At 37.0% G+C, this 18,723-nt stretch overlaps 1 protein-coding gene across 2 annotated transcripts in view; it reads left to right on the forward strand.

Moving 5' to 3' along the window:
- The window catches only part of LOC115222574 (transient-receptor-potential-like protein), a 113,922-nt gene that overhangs the window by 15,862 nt on the left and 79,337 nt on the right, over window positions 1–18,723 (forward strand). For both annotated transcript variants that reach the window (XM_029792849.2, XM_029792850.2), the window contains exon 2: window positions 8,865–9,816. In XM_029792849.2, coding sequence (XP_029648709.1) covers window positions 8,890–9,816 — 927 coding nt within the window. In that variant the 5' untranslated portion in view covers window positions 8,865–8,889. The remainder of the gene's footprint in view (window positions 1–8,864; window positions 9,817–18,723) is intronic.

The following is an 18,723-nucleotide window of genomic DNA, read 5'->3' on the forward strand; positions in this document are numbered from 1 at the left end:
AACTGCAGATAAATTTCACAGCAGATTAAATCAGATTGTATTTCTTCCACTTTTGGTTTTTATTTTGTTTGAATTTGGAATACACTGCGGAAGACAGCATCGTTGTAGTTTAAAGATTGATAGACGACAGTGAAGTATTTTGATTAAATTATTTATAATGTTTGCCTCTGTGGTGTCGTATTTTCATTCCGTTTTCGATAAAGATTCATGTCAAAGAAGACATGTTAAAGTTCTTCGATTGCAATATTAGTTTCTGTAATAACAAGTAGTTTTATATTTTTTTATCAAAAGTATGTAAATTCTTCTGAAACTCTTCGACTTCGGATGTGATGTGTTTCCTAGGACACAGGGCTATCTTTATTTTACTAAATTTGCCACAAGGGCAGCACACAGAGAAGCTTGCGGGCTGGACACGGTCATTAATGGGATGATGAATGATAATGATACAAGGATTATAAGGATGGGAGAAGGCGAACAGCGCCCGCCGACTTTCGCTTCTCTAAAACATTGTTGTTGTTTTTTTTTAAATAACACACAGAGGCAATAAACCTCTTACACAGTTCAGTAAGGAAAAAACACAAAGGAGGCAATGATCCTCTTACTTTTTTACATTAAAAAAGGGGTCTTTTTGAGGTAATACACACCTCTTACACAAATTTACAATAATTCAGCTTTTCTGTCCGACCAGGCTCCTCGCTTCACTGAAGCACCTAGTCGGTTTCAAGCTTGAGCACTTCATCATATATTTGAAGGAGTCCGCCGAGAAGGAATTCATTATCCTGCACAGATCGGTCTCCCATTTGACCTCCGCAACCACCTGCGAAGGCCACTCAGGGTCCTCCGTACAGGACAGAAGCCCTTCCCACCGGCCCGGCCATTCCTTTCAATTTTGCCAATTACACTCTGCAATGTCCCTCCCTTGTGGAGGAGGACCACAAATTCCTCCTCCAGCGGCACACCCGCCGAAGGAGCATCGGGACACGCCGGCAGCGGGACACAGGGCTATCTTATCAGCAGAAATGACCTTCAACATTAATTTTGATAAGCAGTTTAAGCTTATGTATAATATCGCTCACCTCAGTTGAAAATTTTTCGCTACATGCTTATATCAAAATCCTGATCTTAATAACTTCTAAATTCGTTTTTACTATCTTCTCCACTTCTCTTCTACGATTACAGTACGCCTCTGCAGCTTTCATTCAGATTTATTCACATATCCATATCTGACATAGAAATCCAAATCGTAATGACTCGTAACTAAATTCGTTCTTACTCTCTTCCCCACTTCTTTTCCGTTACACCTCTTCCCTACAGCTTTCACTCAACATTACTTACATATCCAGTGAGAGATATGTTATTCGATAATTTCTTGCAATATAGTTTATAATATCTTGCAATATAGAGAGATATGTATTATCTGGTAATTTCTAATCGCAATACAGACGCCACCAATTTATCAACCAGCGCTACTGTTAAATAATTCTATTTGATTGAAAAGTATCAAGCTTTTATTTCACTGCCAAAACAATTACTAATTATATTACATCAAGCCGTAGAACAATTTCTTGAAGATGCAATATTCACGTTGTAAAAAACTAAAGTATTGTATGCCACTTTTTTTTTTATTATTATTAACTATCTCAGCTGTACTTTAAACGTTCCATTTTCAACTCAATTACAAATACCCGCTGAGTTGACGGAGTAACAGAAACAAAGAGAGAGAGAGAGAGAGAGAGAGAGAGAGAGAGAGACAAACTGTCGCCATCACTCCATCTCAACGTTAGCAGAGAAAAGAAAACAATTACTTCCTTTAATAACCATAGTAGTTTAGAATATCAAACAAAGATTGTCTCCCTTATTCAATATGTCATTCAACGCCTGTGAAGTCTTCAAAGGAGAAACCTGATTAGAAATTTTTATTCCAAGATAGTTTGCTTGACAAGGAAGCTGCAATGGTGAAATAAGTGGCGGAATAACAATTTAAGAACTATTATGTACTATTATGTTTTATCTTATTTCGTTTCTTTATTACCCATAAAGGGCCGACATAGAGGAGACAGCAACAACATGATTTGGGGGGTCATGTACAACGAATGATTGTTAAAAATTTAAAACGACAAAAAATTTATCAGAAAACGAATGAAACACAAAATACAAAAACATACAAAAATAAAAAAAAACAGTATGAGGTTAAAAAAGAACAGGTAAACTCCGACCCCACGAGCCCTGTCCTTTTAACCGACACCTTTGGTAGTGCTTACGGCGTGCTCACACACAGGGCCTTTCGCTCCCATTATGTTTTGTCTCATTTGTCATTTGTTTTCAAGCTATGAATAAGTATTTCAGGGCTGAAATATCAGCTTCAAACTGTGGAACAGTTTATTGATAAAAGTAGGAAATAAATTATAAAGAAAAAAGACTTGGAATAAATGGTTTCTTTGTTTATTAAATAATTCTTATATTATATTATATTATATTATACTTACAGCGCCTGTACCTAATCTAATCGTTCATCTTACTGCTTTATTAAATTCCCTCTTAAATCGTCCAACTAGACAGCATATATATATAAAGTACGTTTTTCTTTTATGCTCTCACTTTTAAGTTATATATTTAGATATCCTATTCAATATCGACCATCATATTCTTCCTCGCCATAGTTTAAATAGTTATTTTCACATTTTCTCTCTGCATATTTAACAACACACATAAGAACAACATTCGCAAAACAAAGCTTCCTAAAAAAATTATTGGTGCTACTTTAGCGTGTGGTCTATGATAATATCCGTAGTGTACACTATGAAATGACTTGATCTGGGTTAGGTTAGGACTTAAGACTAGGGTGAAGGTTGAGTGTTAGGGTTACGGTTTAGTAATAAATCAAATGTAATTAGGAAAATGGAACGAGGCACGATTAGATGTGTTTATCACTAGATTGAAGAATTCAAAACAAGCTTTTAGATTCAACTACATCTGATCATATCAAAACCGTAACTAATAGGAGATCCTTCATAGACCAAAACGTGGAAAATTAAATATAATAAAGCATGAGTGGTTCATAGCTATAGCTATGTCTATGATCTTAACCAAAGCTAAAAAATTTTAACAGAGAAAATAGATTTGCAAATAGATTTTCTCAGATGATTGGTCGATCAAATTTAGAATATGCCATGGAATAAGAAGATCGGACAAGGCAGACTTACAAGTAGCTACAACATACAGTGCCACTGTTAAAGCATATAAACTTATAGAAGATCAAATAAACATAGCGTTAATGAAGCAATCCTTTACTATAAATGCTTACCAAGAGATTGGCAAGTTCTAATACAGCAGGTGTTAGTGATTTCAAGCATTGTAAAGAATGGTTAGCAGTTCTTACAAGCTCGTAGCCAACAAGGATATGGAAGCACTCCGTCGGTTACGACGATGAGGGTTCCGGTTGATCCGAATCAACGGAACAGCCTGCTCGTGAAATTAACGTGTAAGTGGCAGAGCACTCCACAGACACGTGTGCCTTAACGTAGTTCTCGGGGATATTCAGCTAGACACAGAGAGTGACAAGGCCGGCCCCTTGAAATACAGGTACAACAGAAACAGGAAGTAAGAGTGAGAGAAAGTTGTGGTGAAAGAGTACAACAGGGATCACCACCATCCCCTGCTGGAGCCTCGTGGAGCTTTTAGGTGTTTTCGCTCAATAAACACTCACAACGCCCGGTCTGGGAATCGAAACCGCGAGTCCGCTGCCCTAACCACTGGGCCATTGCGCCTCCACAGCCAACAAGGATAATAATTTTAGTGACTGATAAATTCTCTTCGTCCTAGATCAAAGAAAAGATGATCATTTGTATTAATTTACTAATGCACTAAAAGAAAAAGCGCATATGCCAATCTTATAAGGCCCAAAAGACTGCCTGAGCAGATTAAGAACTTTTTTTTACGGTATTGGTTTACTAACAGATTTGTGCTTGCAGTTCGATTCAAGCTACATTAAAATGTGTATTTGATTGAAACTCAATAGTGTATATATACCATTTTCTTCATTTCGAATAGAATCCTAACGGAGTTATGATAGTACATATATTTAAAAATACACTCATCACTACAAACCACAGAATTTCACCAAACGAAGGGGACATTGAAATGTCCTTAAAGTACTTCTTTGAAGAAAAGATGTCTAAAAACAGATTTCCGAATTTATTTTAATAATGAAAATCTTTCAAGACAATGGAAAATTCACCAGAACAACATCTCAAATTCTCGATGCTACCTCATTTAGGGAGGTCACTGGAGTTTAACGAGTCGTCTAAAAGGCTAAGCTCTTTATGGATGTGAAACCATTGGTCACTCTATGACCCGACATATAATTAACTTCCTGTAAATATATTACTGTTCTGAGATTTAGTGTGTGCTTTTTTTTTTTCGGATATATGATCAACTGGCTAGATATATATATGTATGACCTTCTTTCAGTTCCTGTCTACCAAATCCACTCCCGAGGCTATAGTAGAAGGCACTTGCCCACGGTGCCAAGCAATGAGACTGAACCCAGAACCATATGGTTGAGAAGTAAAGTTCTCACTACACCGCTTGCGCTTATACATACCCAAAATATTTTAGATTATTCCGCCACATATGAAATGATGACCAATATCAATATTCTTTTCTACTCTAGGCACAAGACCAGAAATTTTGGAGGAGGGGACCCAGTCGATTATATCGACCTCAGTATGCAACTGGTACTTAATTTATCAACCTCGGAAGGATGAAAGGCAAAGTCGACCTCGGCTAAATTTGAACTCACAACGTAAAGACAGACGTAATACTTATTTCTTTATTACCCACAAGGGGTTAAATATAAAGAGAATAAACAAGGACAGACAAAGGTATTAAGTCGATTACATCGACCCCAGTGCGTAACTGGTACTTATTTAATCGACCCCGAAAGGATGAAAAGCAAAGTCGACCTCAGTAGAATTTGAACTCAGAACGTAGCGGCAGACGAAATACCGCTAAGCATTTCGCCCGGCGTGGTAACGTTTCTGCCAACTCGCCGCCTTTTACCGATATCATTATTAGACAGTATCAGAAAGAAATTGCATTACTTTGTACAAATGTGTGACAACATATTTTTGTCGTAAATGTAGTTTTACGTGTAACTAATTTGTTTTGCTCTATTTTCGGATAAACCGTAGTTTAAATTATCCGCGCTCCGAGGTATACAATAAACGAAAGAGAGCAAGACTATATAACCCACTTGGTCTAAATGAAGAAAAAAAATTTTTTAAACCATTTTTATTTTGCTGACTAATCATTCATAAATCGAAATTTGCTTTCTATGATTCAGTAGTTTCTGAGTTAGCAGAACAAATATCCAAGAAATTAATTAAGCAACTAGACACGACATTACGAATAGAATTAAATTATCAAGGGTTGCATATGTTGGATTTGTGAGAGGAGAAATTTAATGGCATTTGTTCAGAAAGAGAAAATTAGTTTATTTATCACAGATACAAAATATTTTCGAAAAGTATGAGCAATCACAAGTATAATCAGCCGAAATTGCGAGGATAATCTGGTGCTTCACTGAGGAAAAAAAACTTCGAATGATCCATCCTTGTTTTCTTTGTATCGTCTATCTGGATGTTTTGTTGTCCCATTTTTGTATCAACTAACTGTCCGGATGTTTTGCGTTCTTGTCCCATTTTGTAATTATATATATATATATATATATATATTATATATATATTATATATATATGTGAAATAGAAAGATGAATAATCTTGTAGTAGATTAATCAAAAGTTTAACCGATACCTTAGTAGCAAAAATCACAGCAGTAAACAGCACGGTTGGAGGTACAACCATCTGGCGTTGCAACCGTGCGTTGGTGCGGATAATTGAAATTAAAACATTATTGGTGAATTGAAGAAATGGAGCTGAACGCAGATTGAACAGAAATCGTTTTATTTCATTCTACACGTGTTTCGCCATGGGCTCTTAGGAGCATAGTTCGATTTGTTTTTGCTCCGCCTCTGTTCTGTTTTTGTTTTTCCAACGGATTTCCTTTTTTCTTCCTGAAGAGAAAGACACAATAGGGTCCCATTATTCAATCGGATTTTGGTAATTTGTGCCTTTCGAAACACGTGTAGAATGAAATAAAACGATTTCTGTTCAATCTGCGTTCAGCTCCATTTCTTCAATTCACCAGTTATATATATATATATATATATATATATATATTTCAATGGGTGAATGAATTATCCTATGTTTATCGTTAACATGGAAAATTTATCGTTAACATAGCAAATTCACGTCAGAAACTTATTATTCCTTTAACCCTTCTCTTCCTACTATCTGCCTTTGGCGTCAAATCTACTAACGGTTTTTTTTAATACTTAATAACGTTCTGTTTATCATGTAGGCAGTCATCGTAATTGTTATAATGTCTTGTTGTTGAGAGAGGGTCTCTTTCTTTCCTGATGAGAAGATTGCATTTACATCGTTTATTCCTTTGGAATAAAACCATGTTGTCTTCGAAACATATGTCGAAAGTAAAAGAATTTTATTAACATCTTCGTTCAACTCCATTTAATTATTTATTCATTTATATATATATATATATATATAATATTATATATATATATATATATATATTATATATATATATATGTATGTATGTATGTATGTATATTCAGATGGATTTTTGTCTTATTCAGTCTTTCTGTTTAAAACGCGTTTGACCGAAAATTGATGTTAGCGCAAAGGATATCCGCAACATAGCTGCTTGGCCCTCTTTTAATGGCATTCATGCAAGGTTCACTCCAGAAATTTTGACCCCTTTTCAGGAGAGACATTTATTAATTTCAAACAAGCACAGAACGTTTAACTCTTTCAAAGTAGTATCGTCTGACTTCAATCTACTTGTAATGCTTCAGGCACTTCATGAAGGCTCCATAGAAATCCGCCAAAGAAAGTATCCAAGATTTCTATCACAGCCTCCTTCATTTTCTCAATGTCTTCAAAACAACTTCTGAGGTTCTCTTTCAGCTCATGGTCAAAAGTCACAGGGAGCAAGCTCTAGACTATGAGGAGGGGAGTGATGCCTGTCTCTTCTGATGCCTGTCTCTGTCAAGTAGTTGGTTACCAGCGTGGAATTGTGATAACCAACCAGTGTTTTGCAGAGTGTGTTCAAAGTGCAGTTACAGTCATCTCTTTGAATCTGGAAATTTTTTTCAAGCCTAGCCAGGCTCATGGGCCCGGTTTCCCGGTTTCTGTGGCGCATGTGTTCCCTCCATCTGGACGGGACGCCAGTCCGTCCCAGTGTTACTCAAGAAGCAGGAAGAAAGAGTGAGAGAAAGTTGTGGAGAAAGAGTACAACAGGGGTCGTCGTGACCCCCTGCCGGAGCCTCGTGGAGCTTTTAGGTGTTTTCGCTCAATAAACACATACAACGCCCGGTCTGGGAAACGAAACCGCGATCCTCCGATCGCGATTCCGCTGCCCTAACCACTGGGTCATTGCGTCTCTACTATTAGATTTATAGTAAGGATATGATAAATTACAATGATGTAAAACAGAACTGCCTCTCCTAAAAAGTCTCAAACCGGATCTTTTCTGTTTGACTGCCACTTTTCAGCTTCAATTCTTATTCCAATTGATTCGATATATTGGTGTAGTTTTGAATGGTAATCATTGACATTAAATTCATTTTCGCCGTAAATCAATAAATAAAGAGTTAATAGCTTTTAAAGTGTACAAATTTTTAGTAATTTTAGCCATTCGAAAGCCAGAGACATATAGGTGCCTGTTTCCATAGTAGCAAGCCATGCTATTATCAAGCTGCTTACAGACATGGAATTTTCCGAAAATTTTTGCAAATTTCTGTTCTACACGCGGGAATTTATACGACTATGCAAAAGCAAAAACAAAAAAATTGTGTGATTTAAGTTGTTATTTTTAGCACATCTCAGGGCCACCTCATGCCGTCCTCGTTTGTTTATCACACTGATGTATTGATGATTTTTAATCTTTCTCTCCTTAAACACATTTAATAGTCTATTGCCGAGATTTAAGGCAAAAATTCATATTGTCTGTATTTTAAATTGTGGTTTAAAAATATAATTCGAAATTTTTTTAAAATTTAATTTCGAAAAACTAAAAAGAAAATTGTTTCACATAATTGTATGAAACGCTAACAGAATAGATAAATCCACAAGAAAATTCTGAAAATTCCAAAAAGTAAAAAAAGTTATGAGGGGTTATGAGCAGAAATCTGCTATATAATCGATATATACCATTTGAATTAGGCCCACTAACACTACGTGAACCCACTAGCGTAGCTGGGCAGGGGTGGTCAGTCCTGGGTGACACTTTTAAAGGGACAGCACTTTTCATCCTGTCGTAAGCTATTGCCGTAGGCAATATGTGTCTTTTGTGGGGTCTGGGGGCGGCAAACGGAACGGCCGCCCCGGGCGGCGCACACTAGCAACGCTAGTGCTTGAAACACATGTCTGTCGCTTGTTGGGTTAGTGTGCTATCAATTACATTACAGAGCGCTCGCTATTCCATCTTTTCAAATTAATTACTATAAATTGCTTTCTGCTGTTTTAACTGTATATTATTTTATCTCCACAAGATAATTTATCAGTCACTAAGAGCTGACAGAACAGACTTACTATACTCTTGTCCAGCATAACTAAGTCACCTACAGTGAAAAACAATCGCGTGAATCAAATTATCAATTAATCGATGACAATTTCTATGTAAACGTAAGCCTTAATTATAATGTCTAATGTCATTTGCGTTAATACTTTAGCGGTTAATTTATATGTAATTGTTAATTCATTTTCATTATTTTTGTTTTGCAGAAAGGAAAATCTGAAAATAAGAAAAATGCCCTACCTAAACAAAAGAAGCAGCACACGGTGCGGTCCTACTGGACGAGGTGGTGTTCTAATTCCACTTGAACCCCTTAAGGAAGGACATCGAATTGATCCACAAGAACGATTCTTCCTAGAAGCAGCAGAAAAGGGAGACAAGCATACAATGATACGATGTTTGCAAGGCCCGAACCCAGTAAATGTTAATTGTACTAATATGTTAGGACGATCTGCCATACAAATAGCTGTGGACAATGAAAACACAGAAATAGTAGAACTCTTACTCAAACAGGAGGGTGTCAAAATTGGAGATGCAGTACTCTACGCCATCCGTGAAGGGGTGTACAAGATAGTTGAAATGTTGATTGACCATCCAAGTGTTACCAGGGGTATGCTGGGATCGGATTGGTCTAAAACGAAACACGGAAACGAAGAGAGTTCAGATTATTCTCCGGATATTTCTCCAGTAATTTTGGCCGCTCATTGTAATCAATTTGAAATTCTTCAGTTATTACTTCTTCGCGGTGCCACCATTGAAAGACCACACGAACTGTCTTGTTCTTGTAAGAAATGCCAGGAACAGGTTCACGAAGACAGTCTCCGACATTCTTTGCTGAGAATTCACACTTATAAAGCGTTAGCTAGTCCTGCGTGGATATCTTTGACAAGTCTCGATCCCATTTTAAGCGCTTTTAAGCTATCATGGGATCTTGCAAAAAAAGGATTAAAAGAAAACGAATTCAAGGATTTATATTTCGATTTAGCAATGCAATGCAAACGATTCGCGTGCGATCTATTGGACCAATGTCGGAGCAGTGAAGAGGTAATTGCTGTATTAAATAAAGAGACATCTTCAGATGAAGAGGATGAGCCGAGTTCGAGTGGAGAGAAACTTACTTTGGCACGATTGAAATTAGCTCTCAAATATGAACAGAAACAGGTATGTGGCTAAAACATTATTTTTTTTCATTCCTTAATATTTCGACATTCCAATTTTGTGGCATTATGCCAGGAATGGCTGTGTGGTAAGTAGCTTGCTAACCAACCACATGGTTCCGGGTTCAGTCCCACTGCGTGGCATCTTGGGCAAGTGTCTTCCGCTATAGCCCCGGGCCGACCAATGCCTTGTGAGTGGATTTGGTAGACGGAAACTGAAAGAAGCCTGTCGTATATATGTATATATATATATATATATATATATATATATATGTATGTGTGTGTATGTGTTTGTGTGTCTGTGTTTGTCCCCCTAGCATTGCTTGACAACCGATGCTGGTGTGTTTATGTCCCCGTTACTTAGCGGTTCGGCAAAAAGAGACCGATAGAATAAGTACTGGGCTTACAAAAGAATAAGCCCCGGGGTCGAGTTGCTCGATTGAAGGCGGTGCTCCAGCATGGCCGCAGTCAAATGACTGAAACAAGTAAAAGAGTAAAAGAGAGTAAAAGAGAATTAGAAATTAATATTTCAATATTTCGTAAAAATATGTAGTTGCTATTAGTTCTTACGTATAACCAAAAATGTCCTTGACGTGACCATCTTTCTGTTTTTCTCACCCCCAGATTTTTTTTCAGACATAATAATTCTGGATCTAAATTATCCAATGCATCTTTTTATGATTATTACCTTCGCCTTCGCTAAGGGGGGGGGAGGTATTGTTTTCAGTCGAGTTTGTTTGTTTCTTTGTCCGTGGAGAAGATATCTCAAAAAACCGCAGGTTGGATTCAGATGAAACTTTCAGAGATGTTTGGCCTCATGACTGGCAGAAACTAATTAGATTTTGGGATCGATCAGGTACCGGACAAAAAATCCGGAATAATTTTTTCGGATTTTTTTCATTTTTGAGAACGGTCGGGTTCGCTTTAGTATTCTCGTTTGTGAGAGCAGTCGAGTGTATTTCAGATATTTTCATTTTAAAAATCGTCTTTGGATAATCGTTGAGAGGGCGTTGGTGTTGCATTGGCGGACGTTTGTGTCACAGGCGGTTTGAGTTTTTTTTTTGTCATATTAGACGTGTGGCAGAGTGTTAAATATTTGTTTGATTTTTACTGTTCAAATTGTTGCTAGTGGTATTTTGAATTTTTGTTTCCCCCCCCCCCCATTGTGGGAAAAATGGAGAAAACGCCAGCTGGTGGCCACAGTTATGTAGCTGCAACTGGAAAAGGGATAGACGCGGAAACGCTGGAGGTACGAGAAATAAAGATTGAACCTCCAAAAATGAAGGAATGCGAGAAGTTGCTAGAAAGAGACAGAAATACACTGAAATTAACGCCGCCTGTGGAACTAACAACCAATGTAATGAAAAGAACGGTGATACATAAGACAATGAAGATAGCAACAAGGAAAATATAAATAGCAACAATAGAGGCTATTGAAGAATATAAAAAGTCTAACCACATTTATAACAAGAGGGAGAAAGCACGCTACTGTGGAGGTGCGTTTTGCATCAGAAAAGGAAGCAACTAAGCACTCCACAGAGGCAATAAGATCGGAAGAATGGGTACTTTTGCCATTGTACTGTGGCAAACGTGTGGCCAGGGTGAGAGTTGGCAAAATGCCCCCAGAGCTGAAAGAAGTATAGCTGATGACAGCTATAATGTATAACATGAATGAGGAGACCAAGATACTGAAGGCCACAAGAACCCAAAGAGTCAACTACTGGAAAAATGGAATAGAGTTAACCGTTCAAGCAACAGTGGAAGATCTAAACAGAATTGTCAAAGAGATAGTGCTGCCCGATGACGTAAGATTGGGAGTGGTAGTGGAGGATAGGCCACCTATATGTTATAAATGTGGGGAAAAGGGCCACATGAAAGCGACATGCCCCCAGAGGGAACAACAGATAGAGCAGACGGAGAGGCAGGAGATATTTCTTTATTAACCTATAAAAGATTTACATACAGGGGACATTTCAAGGACAGACAAGGGACATTCAGGGTACAAACTCGCTTCTTACATACAGTGTGAAAAACCGGGTGGATTTATATTATTGTGAATGAGGGTTAAACATATAAATATAAATGATGATCGGATGAGTTTAGGGTCAGGGTTAGGGAGTTGACCCACCGGTTGGTTATCCCTTTTTGGTAATCTACGGAGAGGCAGAAGAGCACGGACCAGGTGGTAAGGGTCGAGATAAAGGAGAAAGCAACGGAGGAGGGGGTTCACGGTGTTCAGAAAGAGAAGTGGGGGAGTGAGCTCTCCACCAGAGCAGCAGAAAAAGAAGAAAGAAGAGATGGAAAAGGAGGAGACCAGAAGGAAGGAAGACGAAATGGTGGTGGATAAAATAAGCGAAAAGGAACTTGAGGAGGTGTTCCGGTCGGAGTTGCATGAGGAGAAGACATTGGTGAGGGCACCGGCTGTTCCGGTGGAGGAAGAAAATTTGGAGACGCAACTGGAGAGACTGTTCAGAGTGGTGGAAGTAAAGAAGAAGGTGCCAGGAGCGGAGCAGGAAAAGAGAAAATAAATAAAAAAAAAAGGGAAATTTTGATGGAATTTTGTGACGTACGCAAAAGGCAAAGAAACTGAAAAGAAAGTATTAAAGTTTAAACATATTATAAGAGTAAAGTTGCCCACGGATGTGTATTCAATAGTCTTGACTATTAAAATAACGAACAGAGTCAAGACTATTGAAAAGGTTGCAAGACGCAACGAAAATTTTAGGAAAACAAAATTAAGAAATAAGTGGTAATTTTACCGGTGAGTGTGTTAAATTATAAGGCACAAAAAGAAAATCTCCCCAGACACAACAGAATATGCTTCAACACACGAACTCATATAAAGAATCTTGCAAACCAAATCCAAACACGAAAAATAAGATAATAGAACGATTTTAAATAGTTTATATAAACGTTCAACTGATACTGCATGCAGCCATTTCATTTTTCATTTTTATATAACATCTCATTTTCATTCGTTTTATGTTTTTTTCTCCCCACTGTGGTGTTGTGCCTGTCTTTGTAGTGTCCCCTCTGTGTTGCGGCCGTTGTGCTAAAATAAAGAAACATTGGCGGAGGTTTGCGCTCTCTGAGTGCTCTTGTTATAATTATTGATTTTTCAAAGACCAGTAAGGTGTGATCTGATAAATATTTAACTGCTAATTCCAGCCGATTAAATGACTATGTAGACCAGTGTTTCTCAACCATTTTTATTTATGGACCCCTTTGATTACTATTTTATTCTGGTGGACCCCCATAGCCATTCGATGCTTAAAAACTAGTTTTATAGACACTTCTGAAATTCCTATTTCGTTTTTCACACATTCCCTTGTGTAGGTTGAACTATGTAAAACTTTAGAGAAAGAAACCTATCCGTTTCTTGTAATACATACGTCTAATGTAAAGTTTTTTTCGGGGGGGGGCCATAAAATATTATTGTGGATCCCCAATTTACAATTTTGTTGCGTGGACCCCACTAAAATCTTATATGGACCCCGGTTGAGTCCCAATAATGTAGAAGCTCATTTGCTATTACCAATAAATACTCTCTGATTGGCTGTATGCAAATGAGTTCATAACTGGGATCCAGAACTCTCGTGGGAAAAAGAATTTTGCGAGCCGGGGCCCTGTTACCGGATGCAGCTTACAGTAATACCCAGGGTAGTACCCTGGATATGTTGAAATCATAGAATGAAGTGTAGTGGATGTGAACTGTTTCGGCAAATGAATTTATTGTATCACTGCAGAATATCACTAGATGTCAAGCTGATGAACAGACAACAAACTGTCAATGGAATTCGCAAACTATTGCCTATCTTCTGTAGTGTGGCGAACACAGATGAGATATTTCAGCTAGCGAAAGAACATTGTGACTAAAACCCTGGTCAGACGTTCATACTGCGTCAATTAACCGTGGCATCTGGTGTGGAAGATTTGCGTTAGTCAGAGTAAAGTCACCCGACCGGATGATAATCCATATATTCTCGTCTCATAAATACTGATACATAAGGAGTCATAAACGCAAATGTAATCTAATTTAATGATTTCAAAGCTCCGTTATTTGGATGTTTGATCTAATTATGGCTGATTGTAAGTTTAATCTAATTTTCGATATTTATATGTTTAATGTAGTTTCTGCCATTAGGACATTCGTAATCTCGTTTCAACTATCGGAAAGCTTAGGGTTAATTTATACTATTTAGATAATATATGTGGCACCTTAGCAAAAGAGACCGATAGAATAAGTACAAGGCTTTAAAAAGTATAAGTACTGGTTGAGGTCGATTCGTTCGACAGAAATTCTTCAAGGCGGTGCCCCAGCATGGCCACAATGTAATGGCTGAAACAAGTAGAAGATGAAAGATAGATATAGCCTCGTTGTGTATAGTGCCTTCTTAGTTTGACATATGCAAGCTAACTGTTGAGTCAGTCGTCCATACAATATCATTTGTTTACAATCGTCTGCAAAATCATGTCCTTACGTCCAGCCGTTGAGCAGTTCGTTTGGTGGGTAAACAGTTATTTTGGCTACTGACAATGGAGGATAATCGTTTGAAATATTCATGTCATACACAAGGGGTGCAGTAAATAAAATTGCTTTCACTTCGTAGTAAACTCAAGTCATAAACTGAAACATAACATGAACATAAAGTCGGATCTTTTCGGTTTGAACGGCAGTTTTTTTTTTTAGCGGTGTCATGAAATTGTCACCCATAATTATGACCCTAGTATCGATCTATTGCATTTCAATCTTTTTTAGGGTTAGGGGTGGGGGGAAGGGTATCTTTTTTTCTTCACAAATGTAAATAAACCCAATCTGTTTCTTAAACGAGGGACATATTCATACGGCACAGAATGTTTTTTATCTCAACAGACGTCAGTGATTGGTTGAAATTGCAGAAATTGAAGAAAAAAACAACAAATATCTTACAAACTATAAAATTTTATCAATAAAGCCAAGAGAAAAAGATGTTTATGTTTTATAAACACATTCTACCAGTATACGAAGTTTAAAATTTTTTAGTTACCTAGAAATTATGTTAAAAACTGCCGTTCAAACCAAAAAGATCCATAAAGTCGGTTATAACGTTTATCTACAGAGAGATGACACACGTCAGATATTTGGCGGCCGAGACTTTTCAGGCGAAAATTATGAAATATCCGATATTGTTTCATTATTGAAAGTTGCCGAGATATATATTTGATTTTGATTTTGATTTTTCCAGTTTCAGCTTATATATATATATATATATTTTTTTTTTTTTAATATAACATAATAATGACGACGTAGACCATATATAATTTATAAATTAATAAAAAGCCTGGTATATTAAAAAAAAAGAAGATATAGTTGGGCAAAAACCGATTTAAATTTGTTAAATTAGAAAACCAAAAATAACTAATTATTTTGGCTTAAGTCTATCTGTCTTAGAGAATGTCCTAAATAGATCAGAAAATCACTCAAAGCAAGGAAGGAAAACAAATTTTTTTTTTAAATCATGAACTTAAACTATGGTTCCTTCTTTGTCCTACTTTAAACGTGTGTGTGTGTGTCTGGAAGTACATAGCTTAGTAGTTAAAGTGTTGCACTCGCAATCACTAGATTGTGGTTTCAATTTCCAGACCGGCTATGCATTGTGTTCTTGAACAAACCACTTCATTTCACATTGATTCAGTCAGCTGTAAATGAGGAAACCCTGCCATGGATTTGTGTTCCAGCAAGAGGGAATGTTGACCTGCCCACCTTGCCAGCAGACTGCCATCATTTGAAAGCTACAATATTGTAAGAAAGGGAGTTATGACCAGTGGTGTAGAACAATATCCAATAATCTAGTCGATGCAGGTATCATCTTTGAACGTCTGTCTTCTATTTTTAGATGAGTAAGTTGGTGCGGCAAGATCCAAGAGGACTGCATCATGCTCCAGTGTCTGCTTTGGCATGATTTCTATGGCTTGATGCCCTTCTTGATATCAACCATTTTACAGAGTGTACTGAGTGACTTTTAATGTAGCACCAGCATTAGTGGTGTTACCTTTCAGTTGGTTTTATGCAAGGTGATGAGAGCTTAAAGTATGAAAGAAGGGAGCAGAACAGGTTTCTTGCTGTAGAGGAAATACATGCTTACATGTATTATAGAAGAAAGGATGGGAACGACCAGAGTGGAGCTGAAAAGGAAGATGAAATAGTGATAATGTTGAGTCTGTAGACTCTCCTGATACAAGAAATTAAGTAGAAATGAATGGGAACCAAAGAACAAGAACTGTGAACAGTGGAGATCACAACAGTGTATGGAGAGAGTAAGGAATGATCAGAGATGGGGTATATGTATATATATATTCTCTCTTACCCTTTCTCCATTTTCACCTTTCAATTAGTTATTGTTTTACCTCTTCCTCCATCTGTTTTATAAATGCTTGTATTTATGAATTCTCACGGGACCCATGCATATTTCATGGAATCAATTAATTTCATGGAATTAACTTATTGGGTTATTTCTGAAACCTTTATCCAAAAAAGACCCTGAAAGTGTAGCCTGTGTTGTGTCAATATGGAAAGATAGTCGCACATCAGCTAATCATTAAAAGGTGAAGGAAATCGGAATACGATGATTGCTTAATGCACTTTATATACTTTACGCTCAATTTTAGAGACTTAATACACAACACTCTCCATCTTTTTCTCCCCCTCTTCACCTTACTCTCTTTTTCTCACTCCATTTTCTTTCGCTCTTCACTTTTCCCTTCGACTAATCAGATGAAAGTCTTACAGATGGAGGATAAAAACTTAGGTAAAGAAAATTGCACATTTCACTCACCACGACCTCCTCTCCCTCCCCTTCCCCATCTCCCTCCTCCCGTCCCACCTCTCCCCCTCCCATCCCCCTTCAACTAATCGCATGGAAGAGTTACTGATGGGCTAAGTAACAGAGAAACAAACAGAATCATTATAAGACACAGCCTACTACTACTGCATTTGCTAATCATCCTTCAGAAGAGAATGTTCAGTGATTCCTACATAGGCATAGGAGTGGCTGTGTGGTAAGTACCTTGCTTACCAACCACATGTTTCCGGGTTCAGTCCCACTACATGGCACCTTGGGCAAGTGTCTTCTACTATAGCTTCAGGCTGACCAAAGCCTTGTGAGTGGATTTGGTACACGGAAACTGAAAGAAGCCCATCATATATATATATGTGTGTGTGTATATATATATATATGTGTGTGTGTGTGTGTTTGTGTGTCTGTGTTTGTCCCCCACAACATCACTTGACAACCGATGTTGGTGTGTTTACATCCCCGTAACTTAGCGGTTCGCAAAAGTGTCTGATAGAATAAGTAACAGGCTTACAAAGAATAAGTCCTGGAGTTGATTTGCTTGACTAAAGGCAGTGCTCCAGCATGGCCACTGTCAAATGACTGAAACGAGTAAAAAAGAGATACTTTCAAATCAAGCTTCATGCATGTTGTTGATGTATTTTGTTTATTTGCTCTATGTAATATCACCTCATTATCTATGTGTGTCTGTGTTTGCCCCCTGCTTTCACTTAACATAATACCAATAAAATATGTACTAGGATAACAAAGAATAAGTCCTGGAGTTGATTTCATCAATTAAAAACACCCTTTAAGGTGGTGCTCCATCATGGCCACAGTCAAATGACTGAAACAAGTAAAAAATATACAAGAATTAAAGAATAACACTGTTAATGTTATGTAATGTGTTTTAGGCAAGGCAACTTTACCTTATATATGGTATGAGAAAATGATAAAAGAGAGGAAAACAGGACAAGAAAAGTAACTAATATCTTTGAGATCATAAGAAATTTACTTCTTAATTGCTAGGTTGTTCTCTTACAATATCAACCATTTCTTGTAATTTCTCGTTACAGCCTGCCATTAACCCTTTTGATACCAATCTGGCTGAAACTGTCTCTAGCTCTGTAGTTCAAGTGTTTTGTTTACATAAGTTTTGAATTAAAATCTTCCACCAAACCTTAGTCACAATTTATGTTCCTAACACTAGCTTAATGATAACCAAGTTATTTTACTCAATTCTTTGTTATATTTAAAATTAATTGAAAGAAACACAGAGCATCTCAACAGAAATATGGTAACAAAAGGGTTAAAATAAATAATAGAGAAATAATTCTTAACCCTTTCATTACCAACCTGGCTGAAACCGCCTCTGACTCTGTAGTACAAATGTTTTGTTTTCATAAGTTTTGAATTAAAATCTCCCATCAAACCTTAGTCACAATTTATGTTCCTAACACTAGCTTAATGATAACCAAGTTATTTTGCTAAATTCTTATATTTAAAATCAATTAAAACAAACACAGAGCATCTCAAATTAAATACGGTGACAAAAGGGTTAATGCTGTATAATCAGTATATCTTATGTTGTTTATATTCAAACCATTGACAGTGAATCGTTTAATCTCTTTTGTGTCTCTCTGTATATATACTTACATATATCCAGTATAGACCTTAAATAGTTATGGTGATAAAGCACATCCTTGTCTTTCACCTCTTTTGATCTTCACACATTCTGACAATGATGGTCTACTTTGGTTGATACTTTTTAGTTCCAGTATAACACAAAATAATTCTGATGTCATTTTCTTCTAAGCCAGATTGTTCTAAGGAGGTAATAAGCTCTCTGTGGTGTATATGGTTAAATACCTTTGCATAGTCTGCGAAATAAGTAAATAAATCTTTTGGTATTTGTTTTTGCTTTTATGGTAGATTGTTGAAGTAGAATATGGCACTTCTTGTATCTCTTTTAGCTATAAATCTAAATTCTGCATTTAAGTAGCTTTTTATTCGAGGACTAATATTCCTCAAGTCAGACCAGTAAGGTGATAAATACCAATGTTTTGAAATCTCCAGGGAGGTGCTCAGTGTCACAAAAG

Source organism: Octopus sinensis, linkage group LG20, assembly GCF_006345805.1.
Source record: "Octopus sinensis linkage group LG20, ASM634580v1, whole genome shotgun sequence".
Lineage (NCBI taxonomy): Eukaryota > Metazoa > Mollusca > Cephalopoda > Octopoda > Octopodidae > Octopus > Octopus sinensis.